Source organism: Drosophila gunungcola (genome assembly GCF_025200985.1).
Source record: "Drosophila gunungcola strain Sukarami chromosome 3L unlocalized genomic scaffold, Dgunungcola_SK_2 000002F, whole genome shotgun sequence".
Classification (NCBI taxonomy): domain Eukaryota; kingdom Metazoa; phylum Arthropoda; class Insecta; order Diptera; family Drosophilidae; genus Drosophila; species Drosophila gunungcola.
This window is the reverse complement of record NW_026453178.1, coordinates 5,895,804-5,915,739: the sequence shown is the minus strand read 5'-3', so window position 1 is coordinate 5,915,739 and position 19,936 is coordinate 5,895,804. Positions and strand designations below refer to the sequence as shown.

The following is a 19,936-nucleotide window of genomic DNA, read 5'->3' as shown; positions in this document are numbered from 1 at the left end:
CCCTCCTTAGTCTCTTACACAGAGAAAAATATATGGTCATCTGTTAAGGTACTACGAAACTTTCGAAAACAAACTATTGAGCGTTGTATATATGCATAGGGAAAGGGTTATAACTCTTGTTGCAAGCCGATCAATTGGCCAAGATATAAAACATTTGTTATTTATTTGCAGCTTGAAAAAAATGTTAAAATAAAAAACTCTTAATACGAAATAACCCTTAATGAACATATGCATTAGGTATAAATGTTTAATGGATTTGGCATGCTTTAGAACCGAATGGGATTTTTTAACTTGTTGGCAAAGTATTTATCGATTATATTTTTATAGTAACAAAAAAAAACCTTGAAAAATTCCCACCACATTTGACAATTTTGTTTTTCTTACAATGGCTTCTGATAAACTAAATCTTCAATTAAATACATTTTTTTAACAAGTATTTAAATTTTTTTTTTAATGTTGAGTCATGGTGTCAGATCTTTTAAACAAAAGGTATTGCGCATTGATTCTTCTAACACCTCCTTCTGGGTTTTGAAGATTTGAAGAGCTGAATGTTCAAATAAATGTATTTTCCAGACAAGAGTTGATGTTTTGTGGAAACCAATTTTTGAAAATAACAAGTTATGGTGTCTAAATTGCAAAGCAAACTGTTTTTCTGATCGGTATACCGTAACTTCTCCTCTTTGAAACCTTAATAGTGCGCTTAATTGATGTTAATGCCTCTATTAATCCCCAAAATAATATGAAGGGGTTGCTAGGTGCATATTTTTTTACCGTGCAGCCATCTGCAGCTTTGCCTTTGGCTGCGGCTTCTGCTTTTGGCTTGGCGGAAGAGAACAACAAAGGCTGTATTTGTGTCTGCCGGAAGCAGAGAAAATTTTCCAAAAACACATGTAGCTGCTCCGCGTCCGTGTGTGTGACTGTTTTATTTGTATGTGTGTGTGTCATAAACCCAAATAGCAGCTATTACTTTATCGCCGAGGCAACACCACAAAATGGCTGTCTATTGCAGCTAAATGCTGCCAGCGGCTTTGCTTTGCATGTGTGGGTGAGTGAATAGGTGGTGTGGGTGTGGGTGTGATTGTAACTGTGAGTGGGTGGTGTGTTAATTCGTCCAGGTGAAAAGCGGCAAACGAGCCGCAAGCAATAAACAAATAATCATAAATAATGTTGCCTTTTTAACATCGCCTCTAAATTAGCTATTAATTGCACCACCGTCACCACTAATACCAGTGGCCACCCGCATTGTGGGTCAACCTCAACACTCACACCACCACCCTCCTTCACGGGTGGTGGTGATGGAAATGGTTGAGGTGGTGGAGATGGTGGAGGTGGTGGCTCCATACCAATCACAGCTGGTTCAATTAGGCTTACGCCTTTGTATGCAAATGTTGAGCCATATTAGCATACTTGCTGGTCCGTATTTCACCAAAATGCGAACTATGGGTTAGATTCGCATGCAGGTTGAACTCGGCTGACGGATAGAAGAAGTCTGAATTCTGTTCATTATCTGACATAAGATTTACGGAAGATTTATTGTGATTTATTGTTTCGCATAGAAGTAATTAATCTTATTTGGTGGCCAAACTTTTGAAACATAAATGAAACTATTGAAATCATAGAAATCATAATTATCACTACGTATATGTTCTACTTACACCTAAATAAGATTTAATAGTTAAAATTTATAACCAAGATATTCACATAATTGCTTTTAAAATATTATCAATCTCCTTATAATCAAAATTCAACTACTTCTCATAAATTGTTCTATTGTTCTATTTTCCAACAAAAAATGATTAAATTGATTTCTAATCCATATTTTTAAACAAGTATAGTCACTTTCAAAGTGCAACTGAAATGTGTATTTTTGCAACGAAATAATTTTCCTCATAGCTAAAATATCGGAAATAAATAAGTTATGAGAGGAAAGCTGCATATCAAAAACACTTTTAATTAGAGGCCACAAATGCAGGCAGCTAGTACCGGCAAAAATAAACAAGTATTAAAGCAAATCAAGCTTTGTGTGTTGGCTTTAAGGACCTGGCACCTCCGACCGATTTGCCCACTGTACCTAGTGAGGGGCACTTTAAATTTGATTTGATATGATTGCCATGCGGAGGATAATTTCACAGCATGAGTTGCAGGCAGGGGCGGGTTGAGGGGCAACGGAGGACTTCAATCAGCTATGTAAAATCTATGTAAAATATTTATATTGCACTGATGCATCCTGGGGGAAGCCGGCTCGAACTGGCTGCGTGCGTATCGTAATCAGGAGCACGGCATGGATTCATAGTGGCATGGCCTCAAGGAGCTGCAGCACGGAATTTGCATAAACATTGCAGATACATGCCGGCCAGATGAGATGCACTTCGCCCTCGTCGCCCACTTGCCCACTTGCCCACTTGTTATGACATTTTGATTATTTATTTAGACAAAAGAGTGGCTCGTTATGTGGATCGAGTTCGGACTTTCCCAGAATGGCCAGCGCAAATAGTTTGTTTTGCAAGAAACCTTTTGCAACTGCTGGAAGTGGAACTGAAACCGAAACCGAAACTGAAACTGGAATTATTATCAAATAAACAAGTGCTCGGGTAAACAGAGAAGCCGATTCGGAAAACTTTCAAGTGCTCTGTTGTTGTTTGGCCATACAAACTGATGGCTCATGTGCGTCCTTATGCCAAATCTATGGCTGGCAACTTTGTCTGGACCTGGACCTGGACCTGGACCTGCCTTTGAGTTGGCCAAAAACCAACCGACTTGCCTCAAATGCAGCATAAGTAAATGTTGGCAAATAAATATGCATACATGCTCGTTCGGATGGAGACCTCGATGGAGATGGAGATACAGATACCCACACACGATGCATTTTTCATAGCTCCCGGTGCGTCGTTCTACGTATTTATTGGGCAGACCAATTGCGGCCAGCATAAATCACTTAAAATTTGTGCCAAACATGTACGGCCAAAGCCACAGGATGCCTGGATTTGCATGGCAAAAGTCAGAAGCAAAAATGCTTATGCGAGCTTAACAAGTTTAAATATTTATGCAAATCAACTACAAGTGAAACATTTTTAAACTTTAATGGCCATAAATGCCTTAAATGGTCGGAGCAAAACGTTTTGCAAATTAAAGAAAACTTTAAATAATAGAGGCTATTAAGAGGACGAAGAAGTGCATAGAATTGCAAGCCAATTGTAAGTAATTTTGTGTGGCATAAATTAAAAGGTAAACTTAAGCTAGATAAAGTTGATGCTCAAAAGAGTTTAATTTATTAAGAAATTGAGAAATGCAGATTACAGCTTGAGCAAGACAAATTTATGCGTATCTTCAACAATTCTTGTTTAGACACGAACATGAAACACAACATTTAGAAATGAAATTTTAAGAAAATAAAAAACGAGCTTTAATGAAGCCAAACGAATGTTCTTCTCAATCTGTCTGAAAATCCCCAGACAAAAGAGTTTGATTTAAAAAGTAGTTTATTTGTGCCGGAATAAAACGTGGATTAAAACCCCTCTGATCCGAGTTTGGGTAGTGAAATGACAGAGCGCCTCGAGGCGCATATGCAAAATGAAAACTTTGCCGCTGCCGCAGGCCACTCAGCCAACTGCAGATCCGAGACCAATGTGTCGTATGCGCAACGTTCAACTTGGCCAGGCGTAAATGGATATGGATGCATCTTGGCAGCAGCAGGCAGCAGCAGGCAGCAGCATAAGTGCCACATACTCACACACTTTCATACTTACACACACACATACACACACACAGAGACGCTCAAACAAAACATGATAACAATTAAAACTTTGTACACTTGGCGTATTTACATTATTCATTCGGTGTTGGATTCTCTTGTCACATTTCGTACCACTTCTCCTGCACTCATTTTTTGTGCTACTCCTTTTGTTGCAAGCCACATTCATCTGCAGACATTTACCAACATGTCCATGGATCCGCAGCCAACAGCGATGGGAAAGTTATCGGCCATTTCCACAGAACCCAAAAATGTACATTAGTATCATAAATAAAGTACACATACCGTTTAAGACATATTTATCAATAGGGAAAATCAGGAATTACCTCAAGCTATCAATTCCCAATTCACCCCAAAAATAAAACAAATATATAGTAAATAACTGAAATATATTTTTAAAAACATTTGAAAACCCCAATTTTAGATTTTTGTTTCATTGAAATTGTTTATGTGTATTTAAGCAAGCATTTGTACTGAAAGGCTTAAACAAAAATGAAGTAAACTGAAAATTTACAAGTTGATCAATAACAACAAAAGTAAAATAAATAATTAAAGTATGTATATATTTTAAAATTTTATTTATAAAACAGATATAAATTTTATTTCTTTAAGTTCCAACCCATAAATTAATTGGCATAATAAAAATCTGCAAAATATATTATTATTTGTTGAACGAAATAAAAAAAGAAATTAATAGAATTCCATTTGTTAAAAAAAATATCCCATCACTGCTGGCAATTTGCATTTGTTAGTTCTATTTTTTTTTGGCCACTTGAATGATGCCAAGCCATCAAGGAAGTGTGTAATCCACAGCTTAAAAAATAGTGGAAAACGAGGGAGAAGGAGGAAGGGAGATGGCGAATTGCGAGACAGGGACAGGATGTTAAGCACTTAATGACATTTTAAAATAAATGTTAAATTTATGACAAAACGTAATTACCGCCCAGACCGAGCCTTGGACTCCAGGGCCACAGCTACAGGTTCGCGCCGCATGAAATATGAAACCATAATTACTTTAATTAAGCAAATATTTTGTGCCCGCAATTCTTTTCATTATTTGGGCGAGAAGAGGCGCGAGGCATGATTGAGCGTATTTATTAAATGGCTATTATTGCTCGCACATCGCGCGGCAATAAATTGATGCATTTTAATTATCGTTTAAAAGGCCGACCCACGTTGACTTCACCTCAACACGCTCGTTTCCCTGTGCCATCGCAATTAAAGGCCAGAGCTTGTGGGAAAACCCTTTTCGTTTGCAAAAGACCAAAAAGTATAGATTTTCTTACATAAATAAATATTGTTCATCTGATGCTGAAGTTTATTTTATAAATCTTCTTTGATATTATACTTCATGAAACTGTTTGTATACTTCTGCAACCATTGCAAAAATGTAGTTTAGATGACGTCTTAGTATGTTCTATAGGTTTAAAAATTTTTATAAAAGAAAGAGCTACATAAAACTTAATTAATCTGTTGAAAAATATAAAAAAATGATGTATAATTAAAAATGTGGGATGACGGTATAATAGTTTGATGGTGAAATTCGTTAAGACAAAACTACCAGTAAATAAATAGATAAATAATAACAATAATAATCAAACTATTTATTAATTCTGTTCGCATTTTAAAACCATCCTAATGAACACTTATATTGGTAATATTTTATCTTACTTATTCATACTAAATATAACAGCTAAGGTAAAGCAGATAAAGGGCAAAACATGCGATATTGTAATGTTTTGTTTTGTATTAATGCTTGCAAATTTAAAGAACCTCATCTTAAAAGTTAAATGTTTTTCTGAAGATAACATACACTTGAACAAAAATGGATTGGTAAATTATAGAGCAAACTTCCATACCTTTTAATATTTATATCGGACGGAATGTGAATCATGTTTCTTTATTCGAACAGACAGACCTACCTAACTGTTATACTTGTCATTGGTCTTGAAAAAGAAACCACAGATCATTGAGAAGGCACAAATGCGAACGTTTTTGTTTATCAATTCATTTTATTTGTAAACCAATAATATAATATTTCTATGCTATAACGTTGTATTGAGTATATAATTTGCAATTGCTGTGCAACGATGTCTGATCGAATTCGTAAGGCACCGGCATGACAGTCACTAAAACAATAAAACAAGTACGTATTTATTTACACTGCTGCCATAAAAAGTGTCGATTTTCGAAGATATGTGTCACTATATGTCCACTTACTTCTTGAGTTTTTGGAAGTTTGTCATCTTTATTGGTGCAATGGTAAATAATTAACAAGATAACACCGGCAATAAAAACGAATGAGTTCACTGCAATTATTAATGGTTTACTGTTCGCGAATGTCATCATCTTGATTATTGTTTTTGGCTACAACCGATATGGTACGATCACGGAAAATAGCGTTGTTCTGCCTCGAGAAAACCAGAGCGAATGATCGAGCTCGGGAAGTCGCACACTTTTCCAGAGAGACTCGGGTTCAAAACGAGCACCCTCGAAGATAAATAACATAAAAAGGCTCTCTTAACTCGCTCTTCTGCCTATATACATATATATAGTAAGATCGGGTATATAGCGGCGACGCTTATTAATTTTAAGAGAGACTATCTCATTTTACCAATTTAAGACATTATATTTAGCCAATAATTACCTATCTGGTGTTGTTAACAATTTTGTAAGGTTAAAAATTTTAAAAATTGAAAGTTTACAACATATTTTAAAACAAAATACAGTTGATTAGTATTTCGTTGATATAGTACTGATGTAAGATAATTGTTAAAAGATAACAAGAATTTAAGCAAACCACGGAAAGCCAAACTTCATATACTCTTGCAGCTATTGCAAACATGAAAAATTTTTGAAAACATTAAAATGTGATTTATTTGAGTATATGATTAAAAACATCGAAGATATGATGGAAAACAGACTGAAAGTATTATTGCAAATTCACAGAAGATCCAACGTAACAGACTAGAAAATTTTGAAAATCTCTCGTTAATCGGATTAAGTCATTTGATAAGGCGATATAAATACATTTCTGTAGATATGTAATAGATATATATGTTTATATTATCCATTTAATCTTAAAGCAATCAACGTCTGTGGTATCTCGTAATTATTTTGTATTCGCTTGCAAAGGGTATTTTAATTAGGGTCTTAGTTTTTCAACGCTTTTAAGTTAATCTCAGGAAGCAAACTGTTAAGAAACATTTTACTAATTATTACAAATACAGGTCTTTGTAGAACCCTGTCAAAATGAAATTGCCTTAGTTATGGACATGATGCACAAGTATTTTTCGGTGCACAAATACGAACCAATGTAAGCTTAAAAAGTTGCAATTTTTGTGTTTAAAATTTGAATTGTTGTTTGAATTCAAGAAAATTGTATTATATGGGCAATAGTAAACTCTAACAACCATTGTTCTGGACCAGCTCAGCCAATTTCAAGTTATTAATGTGAAAGGGACCAGAATTAAGGACTTTTATATATTGTATATTGTAGTTGAGATGTTTTTGCTTAATATGATTTATTCAGAGGTTGTAAATGCAAACTGGTTGATAAAGTAAACGCAGTTTTTTGTTACCAAACTTTGCAAATATTATTTGACGTGAATCAAATGTAGGTTACCAGAATAAAAATGCCATATAAGTTAGTTTTGTTTTAAAAATTGCATTCTTGAAATATTTTTTAATACCTACATAAGCACAAATTTAAAAATTTTAAACTTTTTTGAATGTACCAAAACGTTTTATTAAATTAAGGTTCGTCATTGGCCGAATGTAGAAATCTGCAATTAGTTTTGTTTTAAAAATTGAAATATATTTTAATACCTACGTAAGCACAAATTTAAAAATTTTAAACCCTTTTGATTGTACCAAAACGTTTTATTAAATTAGGGTTCGTCATTGGCCGAATGTAGAAATCTGCAATTGTGGAGACAGGCTATTATATAAAATTTACATTAAATGGATTGAGTCTTAGCTAGGCCGGAGCGAACTTCCAACCCAGGGTTTGTGTCCCCAATTAGCGATATATATCGATAAATTGCCATATCTGACAACTCTATTTCACAATCGCCGCACCGCTCCGCGTAATAATAAGAACGTTTTCAGCCAATTCATTCGCGAGGCAAAAACTTAACCGAGAAAATTCCAAACGAGGCGGCGACTTTCGGTTTCGGTTCGATTCGAGAAACCCGGCATCAGTATTGTACTTCCGGGCCAAATTGTGTCAGTGTGAAAGGCTTGGAGGCGGTGGCCACGCAATCCGATTCCGATTCCGAATCCGGGCGACCGATCGTTGGGTAACCTAGCGCAGACCGAAGACCGAAAAACCGCCGTAGTCATGGCGTTCCGGCTGTTTGGCACGGCCAAAACGATGGCCGGAATGATGCGGCGCAACTATGCGACGGGAAAGGTAAGGGGATTACATCGCAAAAAAACCAGAGGAGTCTCAAATATAATACCTACCCTCCTAAATTCCAGGTTCATCGCACATCTACGGGAGCCACTGGCGCCGGGGTGTACATTATGCCCGCGGAACTGTCCCCCCTCCTCCGGTACCTAGTCAAACAGATCCAGCTGCTGTGCAAGAAGCCGCCCAAGGGATTCGAGAAGTACTTCGAGGCCGGCGGCAAGTCGACTGGCCAACCCAAGGGAGCCGTCGGCGACAAGAAGCCCCCCTCGGGAGCCGCCAAATCCGCCTCCGAGAAACCTAGCACATCGGCAAAACCCGCCTCCGCCCCCGCCCCCGGCCAATCCCGATCCCAGACGGAGTCCAAGTCGGACTGGAACTTCGGGATGTTCAGCAACAGCGCGAGGGGAGCGGCGGGAAGGGGGGCGAACACGCCGGGCGGCAGGCCGCTGGGCGAGGGCGGCGGCGGCGGCGACAGGGAGCGCTGGATCATCCTCGGCGCCATCGGAGCCGTCGTCCTGGTCGGCTCCTTCGCCTTCTTCGAGATGGGCTACAAGGAGATCTCCTGGAAGGAGTTCGTCAACAGGTGCGCTTCAAATTCAAGAAGAGCTTGTTTCAGTTTTAAATACTGATGAAATCATGAGAGGTGGAAATCGAACAAATATTTGTTTCCATCTACCTACAACTATCTTCTGCTGCAAAATGTTTTGGAATTCGTTTTTAAATTTTTGGTTTCATTCACATCAATTTCAAATAGTTTTGAGCCAGGACTGAAATTTAAATTAATATGTAGTGTATTTACCACAAGGCGATTTCAACTATTTCACATTCCCCAAGTCGATCCAATACATGGTCATTAACTAAAAATCTCTATTAATAATGCTTTGTATTTGCAAACATTTTAATATAACTTTAATTTGATTCTTATTTTCAATTTTAAATGATAATTCAAAATATTAGCATTGAGAAAATTTAAATAACTTATTATTCTCAGTCCTAATATCATATTTTACAAATTTTTAATTTACGCAAGAGCAATCAATCTTAATAGAGTATATAGTTAACTATAAAAGAGGCATAAAAAAAGGAGAACAATTTAACTTAAAAAAGTTTGTCTTAAAATATTAATACTCATTTATTATCCTTATTTCTTTCGTACATTGTTTTGTGATTCTAAATTTTAAACACAGAGCTTAATTTATAGTACACCTCAGCGTTAAATATAATAAGATAAATGTTTGATTACATCAACACTCTTACTTTTGAGCTCGAGACTGACTTATAGTAAATAGGAGAATCTAAAAACCACTAACTACTATTTATTATCAATAATCATACCTCTGTTTTCCTGCTCATAAACAGCTACCTGTCCAAGGGCGTGGTGGAGAAGCTGGAGGTGGTCAACAAGAAGTGGGTGCGAGTGCGTCTGCAGCAGAACAGCAACAGCGGCGGCGGCGTCTTGTGGTTCAATATCGGCAGCGTGGACAGCTTCGAGCGGAACCTGGAGACGGCGCAGACGGAGCAGGGAACGGAGTCCATCAACTTTGTGCCCGTGATCTACCGCAACGAGGTGGAGGCGGCCAGTTTGACGGGTCTGCTGCCCACGCTGCTCATCATCGGCTTCCTGGTCTACATGATGCGCAAGTCGGCGGACATGATGGGCGGCGGACGAGGACGCAAGGGTGGTGGCCTCTTTGGCGGCGTTATGCAGTCCACCGCCAAGCTGACCAATCCCACCGAGATTGGCGTGGGTTTCAAGTGAGCCAATGACACTTCCTGATCCACCCGCTTAACTAATACCCATTGCTTTCTCCCTGCAGAGATGTAGCCGGCTGCGAGGAGGCCAAGATCGAGATCATGGAGTTCGTGAACTTCCTGAAGAACCCGCAGCAGTACATCGATCTGGGTGCCAAGATACCAAAGGGGGCCATGCTGACTGGTCCGCCCGGCACGGGTAAAACGCTGCTGGCCAAGGCCACCGCCGGCGAGGCGAACGTGCCCTTCATCACCGTGTCCGGGTCCGAGTTCCTCGAGATGTTCGTGGGCGTTGGTCCGTCGCGAGTGCGCGACATGTTCGCCATGGCGCGCAAGCACGCTCCCTGCATCCTCTTCATCGACGAGATCGACGCCGTGGGCCGGAAAGCGCGGCGGCAAGACCTTCGGCGGTCACTCGGAGCAGGAGAACACGCTCAACCAGCTGCTGGTCGAGATGGACGGCTTCAATACCACCACGAACGTGGTTGTGCTGGCGGCCACCAATCGTGTGGACATTCTGGACAAGGCTCTCATGCGACCGGGTCGCTTTGATCGGCAGATCTATGTCCCAGCGCCCGACATCAAGGGCAGGGCGAGCATCTTCAAGGTGCATCTGGGTAGCCTGAAGACCACGCTGGACAAGAACGATCTGAGCAGGAAGATGGCGGCTCTGACGCCGGGATTCACGGGCGCCGACATAGCCAACGTGTGCAACGAAGCTGCCCTGATCGCCGCCCGCGACTCCAAGGACTCGATTGTCCTAAAGCACTTCGAGCAGGCCATCGAGCGTGTAATCGCTGGCATGGAGAAGAAGACCAATGTCCTGGCGCCGGAGGAGAAGCGAACGGTGGCGCACCACGAGGCCGGCCATGCGGTGGCCGGCTGGTTCCTGGAGCACGCCGATCCCCTGCTCAAGGTCTCGATCATCCCGCGCGGCAAGGGCTTGGGCTATGCCCAGTACCTGCCCAAGGACCACTACCTGCTGTCCAAGGAGCAGCTGTTCGATCGCATGTGCATGACCCTCGGCGGCCGCGTGGCCGAGGAGCTGTTCTTCAATCGCATCACCACGGGTGCCCAGGACGATCTGAAGAAAATCACCGACATTGCCTACTCCCAGGTCGTGCGCTTCGGCATGAACGAGAAGGTGGGACAGGTCAGCTTCGATGTGGGCCAGGCCGGCGATCCCGTCTTCAGTAAGCCCTACTCCGAAGACACAGCTCAGCTGATCGATGGCGAGGTGAGGTCGATTATCAAGTGCGCCCACGAAGCCACCACTGGTCTGCTGACCAAGCACAAGGAGGATGTGAAAAAAGTGGCCGAGCGACTGCTCCAAAACGAGGTGCTCAGCCGAGATGACATGATCGAGCTACTGGGACCGCGGCCCTTCAAGGAGAAGTCCACCTACGAGGAGTTCGTCGAGGGAACCGGCTCCTTCGAGGAGGACACCACCCTGCCCGAAGGCCTCAAGAGCTGGAACAAGGAGAAGGAGCGCACGGAGCCCCTGGACGCCGGCAGCACGCCCACCTCGCCGCCCACCAAGCCCGTAACTGCCCAGAGCAGTTAGGCCGGGACCCAAGATGCCTTGGTGGATGGGGAGTTTCCGAGTGGCAGTTCGACGAGGGTGCCGACATCTCTTTGTTTCTGTTGTAATCCCTAATCGCGAACCGGAGAAAGACCCGACCTGTGGCGCAAACAGAGGGGCTGGAGGAGTTCGTAAACCTCCTGGAGTCCCACTTCTCCACGACGCGTTCATCATTGTTTTTGCATATTTTTAAGATAGCCCCATGGATAATACCTCGTTCCTGTGTTGAGCATATAAGCGCTAGCCCGTACTAAATTTCCCGTTTGCCGTAATTTCAACCTGTCAGTGTGGGAAAAAGAAATTAAACGATGTTTTGAAGTCGATAAATATTCAACATTGTTGTTTTTATTATGGTGGAAAAGTATAAGAACTTTGGTAATAACTAAAGAAATAGTGCTATGCACTTTGGATTTTCATCCCCAGATATAACAAAATTTCTTACAGGTACTAAATATAAGATAAATAAATATTAATCACACGCCACATTGGCTGTATACGCAATCTTGGGTTTTTGGTATAATAGGCATACCATTTTGGGTTTTGGTTGCTTACGCTTATAGCTTTTTATTTATTTATTTCGTTGGTAGAGTGTATTTGTTCTTTTAAATGCTAATACAACCATTATGACTTTGAATCAACGTTTAAAAAAAGTAAAGGAATGTAGTTTACATAGAAACAAGTTTTGTTTCAAATTTAAAATGAGTACTGCGGGCTACAGTAAGATTTTCTTATTTTATTCCTATAGCACCTAGGACTTACTGTTTAATAAGGTAAATTATGCTGTGCAAAAAAATTATTTTAAGTCGTGAAATTTCCGAAATAATTACTCACACGACATGTTATGTCAGTTAAATTAAATTTTTTGACCAAAGGCAACAGTACGTATGAGTGATAATTTTTGAAGATAATGCTCATACCCTAAAACGATTTTTTTTTCAAAAAAATTTTAGTTTGGTAAGCCTTAAATGCACCAAAGCGAAAACTATAGGTGGGTGAAAGTAGCACAGCTTGTTCTTTTTTGTGCAGTGTGAGCTTTCGAAGCTTTGTGGCGTTTAAGAGAACGACTCTCTCTCCGTTGAGCTTTTGCCGGCTGCCAGACACTCTCTTCCTCGCTGCGGCTTATCACTTATCAGCTGTGATGCTGAAGTACATGCGCCATGTGCAGCCGGTAAATAGTGCAACTGCCTCTGCCGACGTCGCTGCCGGCACAAAGCTCCGCTGGGGCAGCGGCGGCAACAACAACAACCCACAGTGCGGCGGCAGCAGGGCAGAGAGTGCAGCAGCGCTGCCGCCGGTCGTTTGGGGCCGTCAGTTGGGTTTTGGGGTCTCGCCGCTCAGTGTCGTCTTGTTGGCTGTCGCGTTCGTGTGCGCGCACTGAGAAAAACGGAACGCCACAGTTGCACTTTGCGGTGCAATTTCTATATTCCTCGAGTCCCCCGATTTCTGAGTTGCCGTTGCCCCCATGCGAAGTGCGTGCGCTTTGGCCAAAACAACTACCAAAACGCGTACCGCAGCTTACAAGATACAACCAATAAAATAAGAGGCACAGAGAATAATAATAGAGGAGAGAAACCCCTGCTGTGGAGGGCATTTGCATTTTGTTTACCTCGATGGCTGTGTGGAGTGCATAATATAACGATTATATAATATAAAACAAAAGAAATAGGGAAAACAAATAAAAGTGCGCGGCATTCGATTTTAATTGCAAGCAACTACAATAACCACTGAAGAAGAAGAGTTAAGGCGCAACCCTCTCTTTCGCACCATCACCACCCTCCTCTCCTCTCTCCCTCTCACTCCCACTCCCACTCCCCTCGTAGCCCATGGCATTTGTGTTGATCTTCCTACAAAATGGCTGCCGGCCGGCAAAATAACGATATTTGATCGATAAGGAAAGAGGAAGAGAGATCCCTAGTTATACTTACATATAGCCGTGGACTTCGTTTCTATTGATTATCGCTTATTTTTCGCTTATTGGGCTTTGATGTTATTCAAATGTCATTTATAAAATATCTTAAAGCAATTGCCTTTTAGATATAGAACATGCGACTGATTTTAATCAGAAACTACAAATATAAAAATTGTATTTAATGGAAGCCTCTTAACCGTCATTTTCGTATTCTCAATTTAAAGTGGTCTAAATTGGTTTATTTATAAAAAAAACGTTCATTAGTCGCATTTTGTAGTACTTTTTTATTGGCAGAAAATAGAAAAACCAAAATAAATATGTATAAATTACATTAGAGAAGGTATGTACCGATACCACCAATTTTCATAACCGCTCTTTAAATAGAGCATTAATCTGAAAGAAAAATTACGTATACGACAAAGGACAAAAAATACTTATGAAGGTAGAAAATAGTCTAAGCCCTGCAGCAATCATTTGTTGAGCTTTTAGACCTATTAAACTGGGGTCTAAAATGCAATTTAGTAATGATAACTGAATATGAAATAAAAGGATTTTAATTGGAATAATTATAGGAAATTAAATGATCTAACAGAAATGTTTTATTCCATTTTTGTACCCTCTTCTTAAGCCTCTCTCTTAGCAAACAGCTTTCACTGATCTCTCGCACAAAATGGCTGTCGTCGGGCGGAATAACGGTAACTTCGATTACCGATCAATAGAGATCCCCCGATCGTCGATCACTGGCCGACCATGTGTTATTTTAGTTCTGTTTTAGATTTTCCATTTATTTTGTTTTATTTTGTGCTGCCAATTGTCGCAATTGTCGGGTCACGTGTTTGTTGCTGCCGCTAGTTAACTTCTGCTCTCGTTGTAACGGTGCATGTTCTCAGCGTGTGTGTGTGTGTGTGTTTTGTGCTATTGCGGGTGTACGATGGGCTATGTGTGTGTGTGAGTGTCTGTTTGTGAAAGCTTGCATGCTGCGCGATATTATATTGTTGTTGCTTTTGTTTTTGTTGAGGGAGTCACTGCATGCAATGTTTTTCTCTCCATCTCTCTCGTTCAATCTTTCTCTATTATTGTTGTTGTTGTATTTATTGTTGTTGTGGGTGTGGGAAAGATCAAGGCGCGTATTAAACACAGAAAATGCAAAAAAAAAAATACTCAAAATATAAGGAAAACAAAATAAAAAGAGGGAGAAACAACGGCAAATAATGGCATTAACAACAAAAGTTCAAAGCTATAAAATTTGGAATCCTCAATTTTTGATTTCCCTTCTGTAAACCAAAGTTTTTACGGAATTTTGTTAATTTTATGCAACTTTCAATAATTCCTTTTTTTTTTAAAGAACTATTAAAATAAAGAAAGAGACATTAGTCAAGCAATTTTGGCAGTACAGACATCATTAATTGTTCTTGACTTTCAACAATAGGCTCCAGTTTTGAAGAGTTTAATCTAAAATATATATAAAGTTTTATTGCTGCCACAAAAATAAATTAAATTTACTAAGGTCTTCATCCCAAAAATTTAGTTACAGCTAAATTACGCGGAAAATTAATTTTTATTTTCTTGAATTTTTTTATGCAACTATTTCCGTGTTTCTTCGGATGATTTTTTTATAGGAGGTTGGAGTTTCAATTCTCATTCTAGCAAATTAATTTGACGGTTGTTGCCATATAAAGTGAGGCAAATTTATTTCAAACACAGATCTCTTGTACTCGCAGTACCGCATCCCAATTGTCACTCAGCCGTCACTTTGCCACCCCCTTTTCCGCCCGTTCCCCACTTACTTTTTTCACCGCTTTTCCTTTCTCTCTCTTTCCCTCCCAATCGGTTGCACTTTTTGCATTTTACAATTGTTCGTTGCGAATCATTGCATTTTACGCGGGGGGTGGGTGTGGGAGGGCTGGGGTGTTGCAGCAGCTGCGGATGGGTGGGAAAGAGGGGGGGAGGGAGCGGCGGGGAAATTGCCTTTTCAAAAGTTTCCCCGGGAAAAGTTTAAAAATGCAATTTAATTAATTTTCACCAAACACAACCGAAAACAAATCAAAATAAAACAGATCTTTTGCAGTAATATGTTGCCTTTAAATCAATTGGGAAACCAACAACCAAAGTTAACGCAACGTTTCTAAAACTTAAAGTCTAAATACCAAATAATAAGTACACAATAAAATAAAATTAAAACCAAACCAAAAGTGGCCTGCAAAACGAAGCAACTAAAATAACCAAGAAATGTGATTCACAGTGTGCAATGCAACCAAGTTATTAGTAAAAAGCAAACCAAAAACCAAAGCAAAAATCGTGGAAAAACAGCGGAACACCCGAAGCCAGGCCAAATGGAAATCAAGGAATCCGGTAGCCAATCGAATAGCCAACTAGCAGCCATCGTGGCCAATGATTAAGGGAGCACTCTGTTAGCCAACTCGTAGTAGCAGCATTCCCCGTCCACACATTACACCCAAAACACAGCCACTCAGCCACACAGATCCACCCGACCTCCCCTCACAGCCCTCGATGCCCGGAAAGAAGGCGTTGGAGCAACAATTTTAGAATATACAGACAGTCAGACAACCACATCAGCTCCGAACTCCAAGCTCCAGCTCCAGCTCCAGTTCCAATTCAACCTCAATCCCGACATAAATCGCCCAACATGGACATCAAGATTGAGCAGCAGCAGCAACAACAGCAAGTGGAGCTGGGACCCTGTTCCCCGTCGGAGGTGCCCAATGATCCCGGGTAAGTACTCCGGCATTAAGCCGGGAATACCCTTGCTTCAGGTAATTTCTATAAGTGTCGAAAAAGGGGCAGAGCACAACTTTGGTCAGTTTACAAACTAAATTATTATACTTTTTTTAAATAGGTCTATTAATGAGTTTGATAGTTTTATACAGTTGGATCTGCTGTAAATCATTTCTCTCAATAATCCAACGATCTTATAAAACATTGCTTTTTAATTAAGAATCACTTTCTCAGTAGGTCCAAAGTCTTTACATTTTATAAAATATTTTAATTAAGACTAAGTAAAATCCATTGCTTAAATGTTTTTAAATTAAGAACTACAAGCTTTTGTTTCAATGAATTTATTTGGAAGTATTACTTTTGACTAAAAGTTAATTAGAAAATTGTATTGCGATTAAATCTAGCTTAGTAATCTATTAATAATCCTGGTAATATACATTGGTTTGGTCTTAGTTTGTATGTCATTTAATTAGATTTATGCTTTTAAGATTCAAAATTACAAAATTAAACCCAACAAGCAAGAAACAATTTCTAATCTTCACTAAGCATGAACATTTTTCTTAGAAAGGGCATACAAACTTCGATGAGCCAAAGTAAACATGAACTTTTTTATTTAGTTTGAGGTCGTAGACTCGTGGACGTGGCATTAATTGTTTAAGTTTTAAGTTTGTCATTATTGAAGCGCAGGGCGCCGGAAGGGAATGAACCGAGGGCAGTGCGGAGTGGTGTCAAGGCAGCTAGAGTTGTTGACAGAAAGTTTTCTATGTCAACTAGGGCCGGAACTGGCCGAAACTGGCCAGAAATGGACGCAGGCTCAGCTGGGGATCCAAGTCTGCGAAACTAATTAGAAAACAATTTGCCAAGGACATCAAAATTCAATTAAAGCCATTCGGCTTAGTGCTCTAGTGCAGTGCAGTCACTGTTCTCGGCTCGCTTTTCATCCTTCCGGCTACAGTTTATAATCAGACCGATTCCCCAGCCGGCATCCCCTCATCCAACATTTATATTTGTGCCAAAATAGGTTAAGTTGTGATTGCGGTGTCATATGCAGCAGATTAATTGCGAGCTGCATTGCTGATAATTTGCATCGGTTTGCAGTTGGCTTTCAGTTTTGGTTGAGCAGGGTGCTGTTTTGCTGTCAGAAAGTCAGACTAACAAATGGATGATCCAGTGATTGGCAGCCAAGTGGGCTGATTGAAGGTAGTTGTGGAATGGACTTTTGACGCAGCCCATAAAGTGAGCAAATTATGGAATAGAGAGCCCATTGGATTGTCAGAATGATGCATCGATTATGATGCTTTAATGTGAATGAATTTGGAAATAGATGTGAGAGTATCTTTTCACAAAAAACTAAATGGTAAAAACTTTAAATAGAGATCTAATACTTAACATGAAATATATTCTAAATACAATTTTACTGAGACATTAAATAAAGCAATAGTTTAATAAAAGACTACTACAAATCATGTAAAAAAGACAGTTTATTTTATTTAAGTCAGTTAATAATCATAAAAATAAATGACGGTCTTCATAATGCAAAAAGGCATTATAAATTGTATTACTTAACAATTCAAGTCATAAGAAGTATGTAATGTGGCTTAGGTTAACGTTGATTAGGCCATGAACTAATTTTAAATAAATTCAAAGACATGTATTGGCTTATGGTCCATTTAACTTAATCTTTTTAGGGGAAGCTCGGAGAAAGACTTAGCAACTGCTGAATGCCAAATTTATCTTGACAAGCCCTTTGTCATTTCAGTCACCCAAAAAGAAAGTCCAGCAGCTCGATCAGAAAAAAATCGAGAAGACTTAGAAAGAAATGGGGGACTGGAAGACATAGGTACAGCCATATGGCCTGAACAGCCGTCGCAATCCATTGAACACGCAATGCCCATAAATTATGCAGTTCATGCATGTACATCCACATAGATGTACGGTTATAAATATATCTATTATCGAAATGCTGCAAATTGTATAACCAAGTGAATTTCAGCACTCCGCGAAGGGGGCGCGGATGCTGATTGCAGCTCATCTTGTCTATTTGCATTAGTTTGGCCAACTTGCAGCAACGCAGCAAGCAAAAATAGGCCTGGCTGGGCTGCCTGCCCGCCGTTCCCTCCAAATCCCTTGCCATATTTCTCGTGGCGGGAAAGCGGAGGCCACCGGATAAAAGAAATGGATCACCTGCTGCTCGCTGAGCTCCGACGATGCTGGCAGGTGCAACAACTGCAACTGCAACACCAGCAACTGGTGCAACTATTGCAATTGCAAAGAGTGATGGAGTGTGGTTGTACCTATAGGTACCATTCAAATTTAAATGCTTGTTGTTCTTCTTTTTAAGTGGCTGAGTCACAGATTTCATTCAATTTCTTTATTTGATAATGTCTTGGTTGTAAATCGAATCTGTTAAAATATTGGTCTTAAAAACTTATTTTCTGTTGAGATGGCTTTAAAAAGTAGCGTTACTTTTTATAACAAAGTCTTAGAACCCAACTAAAAAAAATTAATGTATACATAACAAATATTTTTCAATATTATTGTTAGCAAAAGTATTATGTTTGTATTTATAGTGTTATTTTTTATGCAACTCGTACCTCACCTAGGTATTACATATCCATTCCCATCACTGACTGCAAGATGAAGTTGGTGAAAAGTTTTGTGGCGATGCGAATGGGAAATGTGGCACCTAGCGAATGTTGAATGCATAAATCTTGAATTAATTCAAAATACCTTTTGATGACGCTGCCCAGACTCACAGATACAAACGCATCCGCATCTCTGCACTTGTGTCTGTATCTTTCTCTATTTTCGTTGTGCAACTTGGCGAATATCGTTGAAAACATGCGAATACAATTCCATTCACAGTTTCGTTGACTGGCGCGGCGATCGCCACGGCTCAGTAATTTTGAACGCTACCGCCCCCCTGCCCACGACGCCCCTCGCCACCCACTCTTTTGGCAAACTTTATAAATCTTTTGAAGGGCCAACGGAAAATAAAACAAGAAGAGCTGCCTGCTCGGCGCAAAATGGCAAAGTAAATAAACACAAAGGCGAAAGAAAATGAAAATAAAACAAGCCAAATCAAAAAAACAACACACAAAACTTTGAAATAACTAAATAAATGCCCTGCTATTAATACAATTCACTTCGCCAATGTATTTTTAGTGTAAATGCAGCAAACATCAAGTGAGAGAGATCGTTTTATGGGATGATCGATCACTCTTATACCTTTTTTTATTCAATCATCTTAAAGTCGCTTAAGAACTCAATATTTATTAATAACACAAACAAATGTATTGCATTTCATAATTATAATAAATTGTGTAATTCAGAAGAATTGTCTGTATATATCAATAAAAAAATATGTAATTCTCATGCTAATAAAACCTTGAAAGCAAATTAAATTCTCAAAAAATGCAATGTATTTTAAAGCCATGCTTTATTTCTTTAAGTTTGTAACACGTTCATTGGATCGTACTATTTTTAATTGCATATTACAAAGTAGTACGTTTTCATATATATAAGAATTAAAAATGTTTATAGAAATATTTTATAATTGCTCATAATATTGTCTTTCTAACTTTTTATACACTGAATTTTTATTCATTTTGCTGTAAAATCTTATATAATTGGGTTTCAGATGACACTGAAGTCAGCAATGTAGTTTATATTTTTATTTTTTATGATTTATAACAATTTACTTAATTTGCTTTGTTTTCTAATTTAATAAAGTTACTCGTGTCAATAATTTGAATGCATAGCTGACATTTTCTGACGTTTCAAAATATTTAC

General features: G+C 39.4%; 2 protein-coding genes and 1 long non-coding RNA gene across 16 annotated transcripts in view; 2 read left to right on the top strand and 1 right to left on the bottom strand.

The window, feature by feature from the left end:
• Positions 1-5,743: 5,743 nt before the first annotated feature.
• On the bottom strand, positions 5,744-6,464 carry LOC128257432 (uncharacterized). The gene is made up of 2 exons (XR_008267865.1): positions 5,972-6,464; positions 5,744-5,880 (listed from the first exon to the last, which is right to left on the bottom strand). It is a non-coding gene; the product is annotated as an uncharacterized LOC128257432 (long non-coding RNA).
• A 1,342-nt stretch (positions 6,465-7,806) lies between these two features.
• LOC128257431 (AFG3-like protein 2) lies at positions 7,807-11,833 on the top strand. The gene is given in 5 exon segments (XM_052988445.1): positions 7,807-8,165; positions 8,234-8,748; positions 9,525-9,920; positions 9,983-10,301; positions 10,303-11,833. Coding segments are annotated over 5 exon segments (2,481 nt in total). The 5' UTR covers positions 7,807-8,093; the 3' UTR covers positions 11,482-11,833.
• A 988-nt stretch (positions 11,834-12,821) lies between these two features.
• The window catches only part of LOC128257708 (RNA-binding protein Musashi homolog Rbp6), a 178,595-nt gene continuing 171,480 nt past the window's right edge, over positions 12,822-19,936 (top strand). For 6 of the 14 annotated variants that reach the window (XR_008267891.1, XR_008267893.1, XR_008267892.1 and 3 more), the window contains exons 1-2: positions 12,822-13,236; positions 15,477-16,141. Coding sequence is in view for 10 of the 14 variants with exons in the window: in XM_052988849.1 (XP_052844809.1) it covers positions 16,056-16,141 (86 nt within the window). In the remaining 4 variants the exon portion in view is untranslated. Of the gene's footprint in view, positions 13,237-15,465; positions 16,142-19,936 lie in introns of those variants that run through there. The other 8 variants (XR_008267890.1, XM_052988848.1, XM_052988845.1 and 5 more) reach the window with 7 other exon arrangements.